Raw genomic sequence first — 19550 nt, forward strand, 5'->3', positions numbered from 1 at the left:
CGAACCCACTGAGAATATACCGATTTATATTCCCCATTATCCAGTAATAAGAGAGGATAGTTGCACCACAAAGCTTCGAGTCGTATTTAACGCGTCGTGTAAAACCCGGAATGGCACGTCACTTAACGACCATTTGCTCATCGGGCCAAAGTTGCAGCAGGATCTCCCTGCCGTCTTATTGCGTTGGCGTGCATGGCGCTTGGTTTATACGGCAGACATCGCCAGATGTTTCGACAAATACGCGTACATCCGCGAGACGTCGATTACCAAAGAATCCTGTGACGTCCGACGGATGACGCTCCGCTTACTCATTTTCGCCTTCTTACAGGGTTTGTCCGGAAAGTAATGCGTCGCATTTTTTTAAAAAAGAATTTATTGATCGCATAGGTAAAACAACTTAAAATTGTTCGAAGTATGACCCTTCTGCGTCAATACATTTTTGCCAACGCGATTTCCATGCGTCATAAGATTTCTGGAACTCCTTGACTGGGATGCTGTTCAGGGAGGCCGTCGAAGTAGCTTGTACGTTGTCAACCGACTCGAGCTGTTGTCCTTTGAGCTCCCTTTTCAGCCGAGGAAATAAAAAAAAGTCCGCCGGGGCCAAGTCGGGACTGTAGGGCGGCTGCGGCACCGTTGCCACACCGATCCGGGTCAGGTAGGCCGTAATAACAAAGGCGGTGTGAGCCGGCGCGTTGTCGTGATGGAGTTTCCATGAAGCGCGGATCTCCTTTCGGACGCGGGCGATCCTGTGATTCAGTCTCTGAAGCACTTCCTTGTAAAATTGAGCGTTGACAGTCTGGCCGGGGGGTACGAATTCATGGTGCACTATCCCCTTTGCATCAAAAAAAACAATGAGCATTGACTTCACCCGGGACTTGCTCATGCGAGCCTTCTTCTGGCGCGGCGACGACGTCGTGTGCCATTCCGCACTCTGCCTCTTTGACTCCGGATCGTACTGAAAGACCCATGACTCATCCCCAGTGATAACGTTGTTCAGGAAATTGGGATTATCTGCACAGAGTTGCTTGAGTTCTTCACAAACTTCCACTCGGTGTTGCTTTTGCGCATCGGTCAACACTCTGGGCACAAGTTTTGCGCAAATCTTCCGCATGGCCAAGTCTTCCGATACAATCTCGTGAACAATCGTTTTCGGCAAGTTCAATAATTCCGACATTAAGCGAACATTCATTCGACGGTCTGAATTCAATAATTGGCGCACACGAGTCACATTGTCGTCCGTTCGCGATGTTGACGGGCGTCCTGCGCGGGCCTCGTCGGCGACCTCCTTCCGACCTTCTCTAAACATCTTGTGCCATCTGTTTGACTGCGATTTGGAAAGGCAATCGTCCCCGAAAACTTTCTTGAGCATTTCAAAAGTTTCCAGCGGCGTCTTGTCCAGCTTCACGCAAAACTTTATCGCATAGCGTTGCTCTATCGTTCTCTCCATCACAAGTTCGACGCGACCACTAAGCAGAGGTTCACAGAATAAGCCGTCCTAACCCTCCAAGCGCATGGAAACAATTGAGCGACCTACCGTTGGAAAGCTAAGGGTACCCCCCTTCCTCCCCAACCGGTCCCATCGCTCTGCGATGTATAGTCGCGTCACAAAAAAATGCGACGCATTACTTTCCGGACAATGCCTGTACAGTGACGTATGGTTTAGCATCGGCACCTTATCTTTCGATGCGCGTGCTTCGACAGCTCGCGCTTGATGAAGGTGCAAAGTTTCCTGCCGCGGTACCGATCGTCAATGATTCCATTTACGTGGACGACGCATTGTTCGGAGCAAACGATATCGATTCGTTAATAAATAGGCGAACTCAGCTCGCTGAGCTAATGAGGCGCGGAGGTTTTTCACTTCGTAAATGGGCTTCAAACTCTAGCGAGCTTCTTGACGATTTATCCAGCGATCAATCGGACGTTACCGATCACCTTATCCGAAAGGACGAAACGTTGAAAATACTCGGATTATCATGGCTCCCTACGGAAGACTCCTTCCGCCTTACAGTGAAATTTAATTTTCCTACCGCGTTAACTAAGCGTTCAATCCTGTCGTGCATCGCGAGCTTGTATGACCCCCTCGGATGGGCTGCGCCGGTTGTAATAAACGCAAAAATCATTCTGCAAGAGCTATGGCTTTTACATTGCGACTGGGATGCTCCGCTTCCGAACAAATTGAGTCAACGGTGGAATGCTTTCGCTTCCGAGTTCCCGCAATTAGAATCCGTTAGAATTCCTCGGTGGACGGGTCAGAGCCCTGATAATCTCGCGTTAGAAATACATGGATTCGCCGACGCTTCAAATCGCGCGTACGCTACGGTCGTATATTTGCGCGTTTTCCATTCTCTTTCGGAATACCGTGTTAGCTTGATCGTTGCGAAGTCGAAGGTGGCTCCCGTCAAGACTGTTAGCATTCCGCGGCTCGAGCTCAACGCCGTCGTTTTATTGAGTCGACTCGTTAAGTGGGTAATTAAGTCATTAAATATTATTCATTGTCCGATCCATTGTTGGACGGACTCCACGATCGCGTTGGCATGGTTACGCCAACATCCATCGAAATGGACTACGTACGTAGCAAACAGAGTATCCGAGGTGCAGTGTAATCTACCCTCGGCCAAATGGAATCACGTACCGTCCAAAGACAATCCGGCCGACTGTGCATCCAGAGGGTTGTACGCATCCAAGTTAGTCTCACATCCGTTATGGTGGGCGGGCCCGCCTTGGCTTCAATGGCCTTCAACAGCGTGGCCGCCACATAACATTGCTTCTCCGATCTCCACGGAGTTAACTAAGCAAATACACTCGGAAAGTCGAAAGTCCACTGTCCTTCACGTGGAAGGTACACCGGAATGGGATCTCCCTTATAGATACTCCTCCTGGACTAAGCTCATTCGAGTGACAGCCTACGCTTACAGATTTATATCCCGCTCCGCTAAACAAAGGAATTTTGAAGCTAATGTTGCCTTGTCTCTTAACGCGGACGAACTTAAACGCGCGGAAAGTTTTGGGTTTCATATACGCAGAGGAAGTCGTTCGACTCCGAACTCAAAGCATTAAAGAGAGAAGAAAACCTTCCGCGAAAGAGCCCACTGAAGCCTCTTAATCCTTTCATAAGAAAAGATTCCTTACTACGTTTCGGCGGGCGGTTACGGAATTTCGCACTATCCTTCGAGGAACAACACCCTATCTTAATTCCTCGGGGTCGAGTAGCCGAGTTATTAATTGATCAAACGCACCGAAGCTCACTTCATGGAGGAACTCAACTTGTGCTTAGAACACTCTGCCAAAAATATTGGATATTAAGTTGTCGTAATGCCGTAAAACATTGCATTAGACAATGTGTCGTGTGTGCTCGTTACGCAAACAAAACTATCAAATCAACTTATAGGAGACCTTCCCTCCCCTCGCGTAAATCCATCATCTCCGTTCACGCATACGAAAGTAGATTACGCCGGGCCGTTCCTTGTTACTTCATTAGTCGGTAGAGGACAAAAGACACGTAAAAGTTACATCGCCTTGTTTATCTGTCTTGTGACAAAGGCTATCCACATAGAGCTCGTTGAGGATTATTCCTCTGCGGGATTTATATCGGTCTTTCGAAGATTCGTTAGTCGACGAGGATTGCCACAAAAAACTCTACAGCGACAACAGCACGAACTTTCACGGGGCGGACCGGGAATTAAAAACGGCTTTTGACAAATTGACCAACGACATTTCGCTACGAGCCACTCTTGCAAACGACCGAGTGGAATGGCATTTCATCCCAGCCGCAGCACCGCACTTTAGCGGTCTGTGAGAAGCGGGAATAAAGTCTAAAAACGCACTTGAAAAAGGTAGTGGGTCCGCGTACCTTGTCTCAGGTCGAATTTGCAACACTACTTTGCAGAGTCGAGGCATGTCTCAATTCGCGTCCATTGCTGCGTTAAACGACGACCCGAGCGATTTGTTAGCACTCACGCCGGGACATTTTCTTATAGGTCGATCAATAACCGCAGTACCGGAAGAATCAGTACTCGCGGTAAACGAGAATCGACTCTCTCGATGGCAGCTCGTCAACGCAATGCACGAGCGAGTCTGGCGTGCTTGGTCTCTTGACTATTTGCATTCGTTGCAGCAACGAAGCAAATGGAAGGATAAGACTGCGAGTTTTTGTGTCGGTGAGCTTGTGCTCGTAAAGAACCCACTGCTCCCTCCGAGTAAGTGGGAACTCGCTCGAGTTACACAGATCCACTTCGGATCCGACGGGCTCGTTCGGGTAGTAACGATACGCACCGCGTGCTCCTCGTTCAAGCGACCAATCACGCTGCTTTGCCGTCTCCTGATTAATTGTGATAATTAATTCCGTATTATACGAAAATTTGTAAGTGGATTAAATCTAGATTTAGGGAAGAGTTTGTATTGTTTGCAACAGCGGTTCGCTGGTCTTTCGGTTGAAGATAACTGTGTTATCCGAACGGACGACCTTCGTATAGATATCCGTCCCATTTTGCACTCGAAATTTCGAGAAAAGTAAAGAAAAGAAATACTTCGCACGTTCTAAGCAAGCTGTGCTCATTGTTCGCAATTTTATTTGTTGTCACATAGTCACGTCGTCGCGAAGATTATAAGGGTTTCGCCCTTTCAAAGGTTATTCAGCGAGTTTAACATCGATTGCTCATTTTGACACATTATAACGACTCAAAACCTGTGGAATGATTTCGCATCGGTTTCGCATGCGAGCGGGCGGATGTTTAAAACTGGACAAAGCGTCGAGAAAAAAAATAATTATATATATGTTCGTTCGATCGAAGCCAGACTCAGTCGACCAACGATCGACTTGTTGGCACTCGGCGGACATCGACAGCAACGGCAGCGAATCACGATAGCCGCGCGCGTGTCACGCGCCGGGTTCATGCAAGTCGTGATCCGATCGGTTGTCTTCCGAGTTAAAAAGTTTTTGCCCAAGAACGTCAGAGCACCAACGATTTCTTTTTAGGTAAAATTAATAAAACAAGTGTAATATTTTATTGTGATAGATTTATTATTTGAATGTGATAAATATAATTAAGAGGAATTCTAATAAAATTTTTTCCATACAATATTTTCCTACGATTACCACAATTGTCATGGCAATTATAAGAGAAAATCTCTCAGATTGTTTATGTGTTGTAATGGTAATAATATGTATTACATAATTTTTAACAATGCGTGACACAAGGTCAAGAAATTTATTACAAAAAAATGATTTCATTGCAGTTTTGTCCAGGTGTTCAATATCGGTTTGTATCCAGTCAGGCCACAATATTCCGTCAAATGGACATGCAACTCTCTACAAGGTAAGAATCAGTGAGAGGAGAGAGAAGTGTGTGTGTGTGTATACGCGTACACACACACGCACACACACACACACACACACACACAAAACGCCGCGTGTAACAAACAGCTGATCGCTTCGAGCGCCCACGTAATCGCCCGCGTCGGATAATGTGGTGCGCCGCTCCTGATTACCGCCCGTACTCGTGCTGTAATTCGCTAACTATTTCTTTTTATATTTCAAAAACTAAGCTTCGGATAAAATTTTGGCAAAGGAAAAATCGTCTTTAAATTAAGTCAGGAATACGACATTTTAAAGACAAACGGTTGTTTTGAATCACCCTGTATAATACAGGAAGGATCGATGATATTTCGACTATCTGTCAACTGTGTCGGTCCGACGGTTTCTTCAAAAAGCTTCCGCCCCGGCTCTCCCGTTGCGGGAAAGACGCTCCGATCGAGAAATACACAACTCTACCTTTGTGCCGTAGCCTTCCCTGGCGGGAGGCGGCGGTCCGCGCGCGTCCTCGGACAGCCTGATCGAAGAGCCACCACGATTATTCTTTCTCTCTCTCTCGTCCGAGAGAAAAGACCACGATGGTTGAACGAAAAGCGCGTTTCTTCGCGAACGCAAAAATTTCGAACGATTACCCTGAACGGTGAATCACTTGGTTCGTAGGTCGATGAAGAACGCAGCTAATTGCGCGTCAACTTGTGTTTAAAATTGTCACGTATTTTCGGAGCGACGAAGCAAGGTCAATCGTAGAAATTGAAAATATTCGACGCCGAGATGTTATTCCGGATGTTTTCGATTCCGCGAGCGAGGAATCTACAAAAACTCGCCTTTGTCCCGCGTTTCGGAGCGTGATGGGGCAATCGTCCACGAATAGGATTTCAGCACATGTGCCACGCGTCGATCGGATGAGCCTTAGCTGCCGAATTCCGCGAGGATCAAAAATGAGTCTACTCGAGGAGTCTGAACTAAAGAGACGTCTCCGTGTATATCAGCGAAAAGAGCATCGCGCGAATTTATCTCGTTCTAGAGCGAACTTCCGCGTTTTAATCTTGTCTGCGAGAGTTTTGAATAAAACTGCTTTGCCTCAAAAGTGAATTTCTCCACCTTTACAATTTTCTCCGCATCTAGTCTCCTTCGTATCTACGATTTGACTTATAAATAAATAAATTTGCCTCTGCGCGGAAAATTAAAACAAATCGAAGGTTCTCGCACAGAAGTAAAATGGTCCTTCGAGCCGGATTGTGAAGATAACGAGGACGATAAGGTAAAACGGAGAAAGTGATTCTCGTGTGACTCTCGCGGACAGTGAAAAAGCGCGGGTGGACAATAGAAGCACATCGTCTTACAAACGAGTGTGCAAAAGAAGAGACAGGAACCAAGTGTCGAGTTCGCTTTAGAGAAACAAGTGTACGGGTAGACTCCGATTCACGTCGTCAAATCCCAATTCGACTCGTGAGACGAAACTTAGTGGTCTCTTTCGAGACAAATTCGTCGCGTTCGACAGTCAGGTCGTTCGCGAACTCGTGCCGTCGGCGCCGTTCACGCGCCCGACATACTTAGTGGTCCCTTTCGAGACAAATTCGTCGCGTTCGACAGTCAGGTCGTTCGCGAACTCGTGCCGTCGGCGCCGTTCACGCGCCCGACATACTCAGTGGTCTCTTTTGAGACAAATTCGTTGCGTTCGGCAGTCAGGTCGTTCGCGAACTCGTGCCGTCGGCGCCGTTCACGCGCCCGACATACTCAGTGGTCTCTTTTGAGACAAATTCGTCGCGTTTCGACAACAAGGTCGTCCGCGAACTTTTGCCGTCCGCGCCGTTCACGCGCCTGACATAATCAATGGTCTCAAGTCAAACTTGAGACATACGCGTCGCGTTCGATAGAGGAAGCGTCCGCGAATCTTTCCGTCTGTACTACTGACGTTGACGTTGCTCAAAAAAAAAAAATGTCGACAGCAAAAGATCTGTTGATCGCGCAATTAGACACGATCTCTCAAGCGAAACACGTCTTCGTTAGGCATCCATGACAGGCCGAGAACTTTAAGTGAATCTTCCGTCAGGATTAGATGATCGGTTACTTCCGATTGGTCAACAGACAAATCCTTGAGAAGTTCGATCGAATTTGATGCCCATTTCCTTAATTAAAATCCCCCCTTTTCCATTAACTGCATCAATTGAACGCGAGTATTTTTTAAAGATTTTATATCATCCGCGCCAAACAGGGCGTCGTCTACATAAATAGACTCTCCTAGGATAGGAACCGCGGCCTTGAACTTTTCTCCCTCGTCAAGGGCGAGCTGTTTCAATACTCGCATTGCGAGATACGGAGCGGGAGCGAGACCGTAAGTGACCGTTAACAAGCGAAAATGTCGAACGGGCGCTTCCGCTTGAGGACGCCAAAGAATTCTTTGGTAGTCTGAATCTTGCTCATGAATTTGAATTTGCCGAAACATCTTGGCGATGTCGGCCGTACAAACGAAGCTCCACCGTCGCCATCGCGATAACACGGCAGGTAGATCTTGCTGTAATTTGGGCCCTATTAATAAAAAGTCATTCAACGACGTGCCATTCCTAGTTCGGCACGACGCGTTGAAAACGACCCGTAATTTAGTCGTGCAACTATCTTCCCGAATCACGGGGTGGTGCGGAATGTAAACGGGCAAATACTCGGTTTTTTCCGACTCGTCGACGCTAGTCATGTGTCCGAGGGACTCGTATTCCGCTAGAAATTCGTTATACTGCGAATACAGTTCCGATCGATTTCTCAATCTGTTTTCCATGCGGTTGTACAGCGACCGCGCAATGGAAAGAGACTCTCCGATTTCGATCGGAGGATCACATTTAAAAGGTAGTCGAACGACGTATCGTCCGTCGGACAACCGACTATGCGTCTGCACGAAGTGTCGCTCACAAATCTCTTCCTCCTCCGTGAGGGGAATTTGAGGCGCGATCTCCTCATCTTCCCAGAACCGCTGGAGAAGAGTGTCTATCTCTTGACTGAGAACGCAATTTAAAACGGCTTCTTTTGAAGCCTTCCGTTTATTTTTGGTCGGACCGGAAATAATCCAACCGAGCGCAGTTAGTTGAGCTGTGGGGGTACCGAGCGGACCTTGCCTCAAGTCGCGCATCAAAAGTGAGCCATAAACGTCGGCTCCAAGAAGCAAGTGAATTTGATGTTTGCTCGACGGATCCGGATCCGCGAGGGAAAGGCCCTTCAAGTGAGGCCACGATTCGACAGGTCGAACTTGCGAAGCCGCGTACGACGTGATCTTCGGAAACACGTACACTGTGATTGGAAATACCGGGTCGGATTTCGCGCACGGAGTCATTCGCAAGGACACGCGCGACTTTGCGGCATCCGTGTAGGTTTCCCCGAATCCTTTGATTTGTAAATCGGTTCTTTGTCGCTTGGTCCGTATGGTTTGACAGAAAGATTCCGATATAAAACTAAAATTGGATCCCTGATCCAATAGCGCGCGAACCTTAAAGCGTCGGCCCTCAGCGGTGTGGATGTTCACCCACGCGGTTGCGAAGAGAACCGCGGGAGTCGTAAAGTCCGGCAGCTCGATTGTCTGGACGCTGGCCACGGCAGCGTTATTGGAACCGTCCAAGGCGTCGGACTTCGCATTCGTTTTCACGCTTGGTTTCGCAGCTTCCGAATCTTTTCTGACAGCTGACGATTGATAATTTTCGGAATGCAATAAAGAATGATGAGACCGACTGCAGTGGTTGCATCGCTGTTTGTGTTTGAGATGCAAAATAATTCTTATCGCCAGTTAAATTATTTCGGCAGTAAAATGTAATTAGGATTTTCATATATTATACGTTTTCAGTCGAGACAAGGTTCGATCTCGAAAATAGTTATTGTTAAATTCTAGAATCTTCGATCGGCAATAATAAAGTCACATTTGTTTGTAATGGAATAAAAAAGAGTCGTAAATTGACAGCTGTCATATAAAAAACCGCTCAAATACACAAACAAGTAACGGTGTTGCAACCGTTCCGCCAAATAATTATATGCTATTGAGCATGCGCCACTTTAAAATCACGCAAAATTATTGGCGCTTCACGCGAGGGTGGGCTCCTCTCCGAAAATGATAAAAGAGGAGATCACACCCGGTTTGCCGTCTTATCGCTTTCCGCCGTGTACGCATAAGAGTAAACCGCTTAGAAAAACCGCAGAACATTAAATCGACGACCACCGCCTTTTCTTGTGATTTCGAATTGTCCGCTGAAACTGATTAGATTTTGTGTTAATTTTTTTGTGCGTTTAATTGTTAAGTATTGTACATTATGTTTCCGTAAAGATTCGTATATTAAAAGTTTCTTTTATACTAAAAGTGACTCATCCTTTTTTTTGGTGTCGTTCGATTCCTCTCACGCAGCGCGTTCGCGAACATATTTCTGGTCCTTCGAGCCGGAGCTTCTCGCCGGCACCCGCAAGTTTGTGAACGTGTCGTCGTGTAGTTCGTGAGTGCTCGTAGTTCACCATGGATGTGAACACGTTGATCGATTGCCAACGTGAGATCCAGGTCCGTATTTCGCGCTCCGTGGAATACCTGAAGAAGCTGGGCACGACCAACATTACCGCCAGTGCCGTATCTACACGCACCAGAATCTTAGATCAGCTGTGGACGAAATTCGAGGCACAGCATGATCTCATTCGAGCGGCTCTGAAAGAAAAATTTTGCGAGAGCGATTACTACAAGTCGGAGTTACATGGCGATACGGAAAATCTGTACGTTGCACAACGCAGTACTTTAGATAGTTATACCGAACATTTCCGGAAGCCGAACGTATCTCCATCCGTCGACGTCGCATCGAAGTCTTCGCTGCCGCGCATCAAGTTGCCGCCGTTCTCTGGCGCCTACGCCGATTGGCCATCCTTTCGCGATCTTTTTCTGTCCATTGTGAGCAGCAATTCGGTCTCGAACATTGAGCGGCTCCACCACCTCCGCTCGTGTCTGACAGGTCCGGCTGAAAGGTTGATAAAGTCACTACCTGTCACGAGTGACAATTACGATCGCGCTTGGGCAATCTTGGACAAGCACTACAATAATAAAAGAGAATTAATCCGCTCCAACTTTGCCACGTTTACCGCCGTGCCAAAGATGAAGGGAGATACCGCCGAGGAGCTGAGCCGCATCCACAACGCTGTCACCGCCGCAGTCAACGCACAGGAGAGCATCGGACGTCCTATCAACTCGCATGGGATGGACCTGTTCAACCACCTGGTCGTCGAACTGTTCGACGCACGCACTCGTCTCGAATGGGAGTCGGCCACTTCGGACTCCACCGAGCCACCACAGAGCGAGGCACTTCTCGACTTTATTAGTCGACGAGTATTGACGCTCAACGCCGCACGACCGAGGAGTGTCACAAAGGGACCTGGAGAAACATCACGATTCGCCAAAGCGCACGTCACGAAGCACCAAGGCGCGGATTCACCTCACTGTGCACTGTGCCGTGAAAACCATACCTTGATGACGTGCAAAAGCTTCAAGGCCAAGACTGCGGTTGAGCGGAAAACGTTCGTGGAGGCCAACCGACTGTGCTTCAACTGCCTGGGCAGTCATTTCTTAGCACGGTGTCAGTCAAAAAAGAATTGCCTCACCTGCAACGCACGACACCACACCATGCTGCACGGGGCATCCACATCAACACCATCCGCTGAGGCCACTTCACTTGCCACCACACTGGTCACTGCACGGCAAGCTAAGACGCACAAGGCCGTCCTTCTCGCAACCGCTCGCGTCAAGGTCGCTGATCGATACGGATCACCACACGAGGTTAGAGTCTTGATAGATCAGTGCTCCGAGGTGTCCATCATCTCTGAGGCTCTGGCTCAGCGTCTTCGGCTGCCTCGAGCTTCAACGGATCTGTCCATCTTCGGCATCGGAGGGACTCGCTCTGGATCAGCGCGTGGCAAGGTCACGATAGACATCACATCTGACGTGACCACTGCCGAGCTTCGCGTGGTGGCCTTTGTGCTGCCGCGCATCTCATTGCAACAAGGCACCGCTCAACGTGAAGATCGTAGCTGGCCTCACATCCACGGACTTCGATTGGCCGACCCGCGCTTCCTGGATGACGATCCTGCGGAGTTACTTCTGGGAGCAGAAGTCTACTCGCTGATCCTCGAGGAAGGCCTTCGCAAGGGCGGATCACGGATGCCGATCGCCCAGCAGACGAGCTTAGGATGGATCTTGTCCGGAGGCTACGACGCCGCAGCACCCGAAGGCCATCGCCGCACGTTCCAGTGCACCACAGACCACGACCTCGCTAACATGGTTCGACGCTTCTGGGAGCAGGAACGCGAGCCAGTAGCTGGGACACCGCTCACCGCCGACGAAGCCAGGTGCGAAGACTTCTACGTGCGCACGGTCACTCGCACGTCCAGTGGCAGGTACATGGTGAGGCTGCCATGTACTTCACCGCCGCCGACATCGCTCAGCGAGACTCGTCGACCCGCAGAGCGCCTCCTGGAAGCCATGGAGCGGAAGGGAGCACGAGATCCTCGTTTCGGTGACCTCTATCGAGATTTCATGGAGGAATACGAGAACCTGCAACATATGGAGGTCAGCACAACTTCAACAACCTGCAGCCCTAGGTGCTACTTACCGCATCACGGGGTCCTCAAGGAGTCAAGCACGACCACGAAGCTCAGGGTTGTGTTCAACGGCTCCCAGCGCACACGGTCCGGAGAGTCGCTGAACGCACACCTCCTCACTGGAGCCAATCTCTTGCCAACACTCGCTGATGTCCTACTTCGTTGGCGTTGGCATCGGTACGTTCTCGTCACGGATATCGAGAAGATGTACCGACAAATTCTTGTACATCCGGAGGATCGTCGCCTGCAAACCATCTTGTGGCGCCACACCAGCTCTGATGACGTCCACGAGTACGAGCTGAGGACCGTGACCTACGGGCTAGCGTGTGCACCCTTTCTCGCCATCAGGACTCTTCATCAACTCGCAGCAGACGAAGAGGCACGATATCCACGCGGAGTCAAGGCACTGCGACACGACTGCTACGTCGACGACGTGGTCACCGGCGCTGATAGCTTGGAGGACGCTATCGACCTTCAGCAGGAACTACGGAGTCTTTGCATGGCGGGCGGATTTCCTTTGAGGAAGTGGGCTGCCAACGATCAGCAGGTGCTCACCGGAGTTCCACCGGAACATCGGCATCAACGCAAACCGCACTCATGGGAGGGAGAGAGTCACGCTACCTTGGGCCTCCGATGGCATCCGCAAGGTGACTGGTTCTCCTTCACCATACGTCCGCGTGCAATCACCGACTTCACGAAGCGACGAGTTTTGGCCGAGACGGCTCGACTCTTTGACCCGATGGGGTGGCTCGCACCTGTCGTCATCAGAGCCAAAATTCTGATTCAGACGACGTGGCTTCAACGGCTGGACTGGGACTCCCCGCTGCCTGATCAGGACGCACACCGCTGGAGGCAGTTGTTGAATCAGCTTCCTCTTCTAGATGACATCCGCATAACTCGCTGGCTCAACACTGGGACCGACCATTCACAACTGCAGCTCCATGGGTTTGCCGACGCATCAGAGCGAGGGTACGCCGCCGTGGTGTACATCCGCAACGCTGCAACAGAGAAAACATCAATCAACCTGTTGATGGCAAAATCCAAGGTCGCACCTGTCAAGCAGGTGTCGTTACCTCGCTTGGAACTCTGTGCAGCAGCTCTACTTACCACGCTCATGCTCCACGTGCGCTCTACTCTCGATTTGACAACGACGCCAGTGCATCTGTGGTCAGATTCAAAGGTCACGCTCCACTGGATTCAAGGACACAGCACCCGCTGGAAAACCTTTGTCGCCAATCGAGTGTCTCAGATCCAGACCCTGCTGCCAGACGCTCAATGGAGACACATCGCTGGACGAGAGAATCCTGCAGATTGTGCATCACGCGGTGTTACTCCTGACGAACTCATTAAGCATAAACTGTGGTGGACAGGACCTACCTGGCTGTCAGGAGACGAGACTGCATGGCCTTGTTCCGTCATCGAAGCCGCAGAGGATGACCTCCCGGAGCAGCGAGCCACCAGTTTGGTGGTCAAGGCACCGATCACGGCCGAACCTGACCTCCTCCTCCGGTTCCCGAAGCTACAAAGGCTGCTGCGAGTTACTGCATGGTGTCGGCGATGGCTCAATCCGGCGAGACGCGACGTCATACTTGGCCGCACTTTGCATCCGGACGAGCTGGACGTCGCCTTATTTCGATGGCTGCGAGTGGTGCAGGCGCTCCACTTTCCTACGGACGTAGCTGCGGCCTCTGCTGGACGCACTAGTCCACCGCGAAGCCACCTAGCGAGGTTGAGTCCGGTCCTCGATGATCAAGGCGTGCTGCGCGTCGGAGGACGTCTCAAGCATGCTCAGCTACCACTCGACGAAAGACATCCAATGATCATCCCGGCGGCATCATGGTTGACTCGGCTGGTGATTGATTCCTGCCACCGACGGACACTGCACGGAGGTGTGCAACTGACTCTCGGCTTGCTCCGCCTGCGTTTCTGGGTGCCCCGAGGAAGGACCACCGTCAAACAGCAGCTACACCGATGCGTGACCTGCACTCGATGGCGCGCCGCAACACCACAGCCTCCGATGGGTAACCTTCCTCGGGACCGAGTAACGCCAACTCGACCGTTCCTCAGCACCGGTTTGGACTACGCGGGACCAATCCTTCTCCGGACCAGCAAGGGGCGTGGACACCGTGCGCACAAGGGATACATCGCCGTCTTCGTCTGCTTCTGGTCGAAGGCCATTCACTTAGAAGTTGTCTCGGACTACACCTCGGAGGCCTTCATCGCCGCGCTGCGCCGCTTCATCTCCCGCCGGGGTTTGTGCGCTGAGATTTACAGCGACTGCGGCACGACTTTCATCGGGGCAGATCGGACGCTGCGAGGTCTCTTTAACGCAGCGACAGCCGAAGGTCAAAGTGTCATCCTTGCCGCCACCACTCAAGGAATCCGCTGGCACTTCAACCCGCCAGCGGCCCCGCACTTTGGTGGTTTGTGGGAGGCCGCCGTAAAGTCGACCAAGTTTCACCTCCGTCGGGTGATCGGCGAGACCACCCTCACGTTCGAGGAGTTGAGCACACTCCTCGCCCAGATCGAAGCTTGTCTGAATTCACGTCCGTTACAGGCACTCTCAGATGATCCAGAGGACGTCTCGGCGCTGACCCCCGGTCACTTCCTCGTTGGGGCACCGCTCCTCGCCTTGCCGGAACCGTCATTGACAGAGCAGACGGTGTCCACCTTGTCACGTTGGCGTCATCTGCAGCGGATGAGGGATCACTTCTGGCAGCGATGGTCATCCGAATACGTGCACGGACTCGCCCCACGCACCAAGTGGCTCAAGGATGCACCTGCACCCCACGTCGGCGATCTCTGTCTCGTGCGCTCCGAGATCACCCCTCCGAGCCGATGGCCTCTCGCTCGCATATTGCGTTTGCACCCCGGAGACGACGGAATTACACGCGTCGTGACCATCCGAACGGCCACGTCCGAGCTCGTGCGCCCACTCGTCAAGCTCGTGTTTCTTCCGGGCGTGAACGACGCGCCTACACCGCACATTGACACATAGCATCACTCACTACACAATCATCACATCATGCACCATATCGATTGTCACACATCACTTGTTTCGCTCACCACCGCACTAAAACTTGTCTCATTTTCACCGCTCACTGCATCTCACACTCGCCGTTCACATCTGCCACATGTTTTCGCCGTTCCAGCTGATCGATTCACATCACGCGATCACCACGTGTTTTCGTCGACTCAGCTGATCGATTCGCAACACGCGATCATCACGTGAATTTCCCCGCGCCGACGCGAGCCCGCCCCACCATCAATCACCATCGGAATGTGATCCGCGCCGAAATCATCATCAACCATTTGTCACGTTGCGACAAGGCGGGCGGGATGTTTGAGATGCAAAATAATTCTTATCGCCAGTTAAATTATTTCGGCAGTAAAATGTAATTAGGATTTTCATATATTATACGTTTTCAGTCGAGACAAGGTTCGATCTCGAAAATAGTTATTGTTAAATTCTAGAATCTTCGATCGGCAATAATAAAGTCACATTTGTTTGTAATGGAATAAAAAAGAGTCGTAAATTGACAGCTGTCATATAAAAAACCGCTCAAATACACAAACAAGTAACGGTGTTGCAACCGTTCCGCCAAATAATTATATGCTATTGAGCATGCGCCACTTTAAAATCACGCAAAATTATTGGCGCTTCACGCGAGGGTGGGCTCCTCTCCGAAAATGATAAAAGAGGAGATCACACCCGGTTTGCCGTCTTATCGCTTTCCGCCGTGTACGCATAAGAGTAAACCGCTTAGAAAAACCGCAGAACATTAAATCGACGACCACCGCCTTTTCTTGTGATTTCGAATTGTCCGCTGAAACTGATTAGATTTTGTGTTAATTTTTTTGTGCGTTTAATTGTTAAGTATTGTACATTATGTTTCCGTAAAGATTCGTATATTAAAAGTTTCTTTTATACTAAAAGTGACTCATCCTTTTTTTTGGTGTCGTTCGATTCCTCTCAAGCAGCGCGTTCGCGAACAGTTTGGCTCGGGCAATTCGGCGAAATATGCCCCGAGCGCAAGCAATTAAAGCATACACGATTTTTGCGAGCGAGCTCATTTCGTTGTTCAACTGATTTTTGACGAAACGGCTCGCACTTTATCACGAAATGATTGCCTAAGCAGCATATGCACTTGACAGCGGAGACGTTATGCATTGACGAACGCGGCTTGTTTGGCTTTTGATTAACACTTTCTCTTGAAACTTCCGCGAAGTCTGACAATCCGCGGATTCGAGTCGTAAGAAATTCATGAATATCTTTGTACGCCGGAATTGAAGTTATAGAGGAACACTTCAAGTTCCACTCGCTTCGCGTTTTTTGACAGACGCAATAAACAAGCATATCGTCCCACTGAGCAACCGGTCGACTCAAATTCGTCAGCGCGGCCAGCGATGCAGCCACCGTGTCTCGCAATCTCTTTAACTCGCCTACGCTTTCATGTTTTATAACGGGCGATTATAATCGATCATAATCGGAACGACGGTTAACAGATGTTGATTCATAAACCTAACGCCTCGATTCGCGGCAAGCGCCTCCTCCCTCGTCATCATGCGCTTCTCTTCGTCGCTCCATTGGCGGTTAACCCTCTCGACGTTAACCTCCTCGTTGACGATGGCCTCGTGTGCACATCGGCGATGGAGGCCGAGTCCGGTCTTCGTGGTGAACGCACGATCACAGTGTGGGCATGGAATTGCGGGGCTTGCGGGGAGCAGGGACAGGGGCAGCGGGTGTTGGGCGGCGTCGTGGCCTAGCGGGCGGCCGACGAGAAGAGCCTGGAGAGGGGTCAAGAGAGGGTGGCGAAGGGACGACAGGACCGGCGGCCCGAGGCTGCCGCCAGAGATTATATTTTTCTCTTCTTGTGGTGCCTGCCGTAAACAGACCCGAAGGGCTGGCAACCCCACGGACCCGGACGGAGCGTTGCCGCTCCGCCAAGCCAGAGCCCCGTTGGCCGCCGGGAGGTTGGTTCCGACGTTGCCCGACTCTCACCGCGAGGAGGTGGGGTTGGCGCATGGAAACCACCAAAATCGGCGGCTCCCTTAAGAGAGTCATAGTTACTCCCGCCGTTTACCCGCGCTTGCTTGAATTTCTTCACGTTAACATTCAGAGCACTGGGCAGAAATCACATTGCGTCAACACCCGCGAGGGCCATCGCAATGCTTTGTTTTAATTAGACAGTTGGATTCCCCTAGTCCGTGCCAGTTCTGAGCTGAGCGTTGAATGGCGGCCGAAGAGGACGACCACGACGGCTTGCGCCGCCACGGAAGCCTCGCAGCAAGGAAGATCCGCGGGAGGCCAAGGCACGGGACCGAGCTCGGATCCCGGGACCGGCGCGAGAACGCCGACCGTTCATCTCGCCCAGGCCCGGCACGTCAGCCCCGCTTCTCAAAGCCAATCCTTATTCCGAAGTTACGAATCCAATTTGCCGACTTCCCTTACTTACATTATTCTATCGACTAGAGGCCTTTTACCTTGGAGACCTGCTGCGGATATGGGTACGAACCGGCGCGACACCTCCACGTGGCCCTTTCCTGGATTTTCAAGGTCCGAGGGGAAGATCCGGACACCGCCGCAACTGCGGTGCTCTTCGCGTTCCAAACCCTATCTCCCTGCTAGAGGTTTCCAGGAAACTCGAATGCTTATACAGAAAAGAAAACTCTTCCCGGATCTCCCGACGGCGTCTCCAGGTCATTTTGGGTTACCCCGACGAACACTCTTACAAGGGCCCGAATTGTATGCGGTTCCGCTGCCGGGTTCCGGAATAGGAACCGGATTCCCTTTTGCCCGACAGGCGTGTGTCTTTCGTATAATATTTATTATTATTTCTCGACACTCGAGTATATTGTACGCCGTCATTGACATAGGATTTCTCCTAGGCTTAGGATCGACTGACTCGTGTGCAACGGCTGTTCACACGAAACCCTTCTCCACGTCAGTCCTCCAGGGCCTCGCTGGAGTATTTGCTACTACCACCAAGATCTGCACCGACGGCGGCTCCAGGCAAACTCGCGCCCAGACTTTTCTGCGCTCACCGTCGCGACACTCCTACTCGTCAGGGCTTCGTGACGACGCGAGAGAAAACTAACGCCCGCTTCCGGTTGCCGCCCCACTTGCCACTGACGGCAGAGTATAAGCTCGACGCTTCAGCGCCATCCATTTTCAAGGCTAGTTGCTTCGGCAGGTGAGTTTTACACACTCCTTAGCGGATTCCGACTTCCATGGCCACCGTTCTGCTGTCTTAAGCAACCAACGCCTTTCATGGTGTCCCATGAGCGTCGAGTTGGGCGCCTTAACTCTGCGTTTGGTTCATCTCACAGCGCCAGTTCTGCTTACCAAAAATGGCCCACTTGGCACTCTGATTCGAAGATGCTCGTGGCTTCATAATTCAAGAAAGCCAGAGATCTCACCCATTTAAAGTTTGAGAATAGGTTGAGGTCGTTTTGGCCCAAAGGCCTCTAATCATTCGCTTTACCAGATGAGACTCGCGCGCGTTCCGTGCGGAACGGCCGAGTGCCAGCTATCCTAAGGGAAACTTCGGAGGGAACCAGCTACTAGATGGTTCAATTAGTCTTTCGCCCCTATACCCAGTTCCGACGATCGATTTGCACGGACTCCGCGGGACATCGCCGACCGACGCGAAGCCAGCGCCGCTGACGATGAATCTCCCCGTTCGATCATTTGGGTTTCTTAGGTTTACCCCTGAACGGTTTCACGTACTCTTGAACTCTCTCTTCAAAGTTCTTTTTAACTTTCCCTCACGGTACTTGTTCGCTATCGGTCTCGTGGTCGTATTTAGCCTTAGATGGAGTTTACCACCCACTTAGAGCTGCACTCTCAAGCAACCCGATTCTAAGGAGAGATTCTCCCGAGGCGCGCACCGATCGCTGCGGGCCTGGCACTCTCTACGGGTAAGTGGCTCCATTCAAGATGGACTTGGACGCGACGCGGCACCTCGGGATAAGCGGATCCTTTCGAACACCACATTTCCCTGCGGCGGAACCGCGGGATTCGGTGCTGGGCTCTTTCCTGTTCGCTCGCCGCTACTAAGGAAATCCTGGTCAGTTTCTTTTCCTCCGCTTAATAATATGCTTAAATTCAGCGGGTAATCTCGCCTGCTCTGAGGTCGTCGCATAGTGAGTTTTCGTAGCCGTTTGCCTCCTCCGCGTCGCTCATCGTCGTCTCTCTTCTATAATATATAAGAGGGAGAGAGAGAGAGCGTCGACGAGAGAGCATTAGCGGCAGCACACGAAATACGCGAGAAGGCAAATCGCCGGGGCGCTAACCGAACACACACTCGTTGGTGGTAATGGAGACGATATATCGCGGGGTTCGAAATTCTCGGCTCTCCTTTTTCTTTTATATACGAAATTCGGGCGGAATCGATTCGACGAGTACACGACGCGGCGCGCCGGTCCTTTTTTTTTGCTTTACGAAAATTTCGTGGACTCGGACACGCGGTCGGCTCGCGATTTAAAACCCTTCTCCGTAAAGAGGTAAAGGATTACGAATGCTCTCTCCGCCGGACGACGACGCGCCGTATATTTCTCCGTAATACCGTTATGTGTGCGGGCAAGGGCGCCTCGGCATAAGGCGCGCGAGCGCTATCGCACCAAGAGACGCGGC

General features: G+C 51.0%; 3 protein-coding genes and 1 pseudogene across 3 annotated transcripts; 2 read left to right on the plus strand and 2 right to left on the minus strand.

Moving 5' to 3' along the window:
• The first annotated feature begins 1683 nt into the window (after nucleotides 1-1683).
• LOC114932909 (uncharacterized) lies at nucleotides 1684-3057 on the plus strand. Its single transcript, XM_029305322.2, has one exon. The coding sequence runs from the start codon at nucleotides 1684-1686 to the stop codon at nucleotides 3055-3057; it is 1374 nt and encodes a 457-aa protein (XP_029161155.2).
• A 4388-nt stretch (nucleotides 3058-7445) lies between these two features.
• LOC146719550 (uncharacterized) lies at nucleotides 7446-9796 on the minus strand. Its single transcript, XM_085490033.1, has 2 exons — nucleotides 9686-9796; nucleotides 7446-9041 (listed from the first exon to the last, which is right to left on the minus strand). Exons 1-2 carry the CDS (start codon nucleotides 9794-9796, stop codon nucleotides 7446-7448), a joined length of 1707 nt encoding a protein of 568 aa, XP_085346159.1.
• LOC114935142 (uncharacterized) lies at nucleotides 9795-14912 on the plus strand. Its single transcript, XM_085490034.1, has one exon. It carries the CDS (start codon nucleotides 9795-9797, stop codon nucleotides 14910-14912), a length of 5118 nt encoding a protein of 1705 aa, XP_085346160.1.
• A 2469-nt stretch (nucleotides 14913-17381) lies between these two features.
• LOC146719551 (large subunit ribosomal RNA) lies at nucleotides 17382-19030 on the minus strand (annotated as a pseudogene).
• Between the last annotated feature and the right edge of the window lie 520 nt (nucleotides 19031-19550).

This window comes from Nylanderia fulva, unplaced genomic scaffold (genome assembly GCF_048542155.1).
Source record: "Nylanderia fulva isolate GAGA-0341 unplaced genomic scaffold, ASM4854215v1 Scaffold948, whole genome shotgun sequence".
In the NCBI taxonomy this organism is placed as follows: domain Eukaryota; kingdom Metazoa; phylum Arthropoda; class Insecta; order Hymenoptera; family Formicidae; genus Nylanderia; species Nylanderia fulva.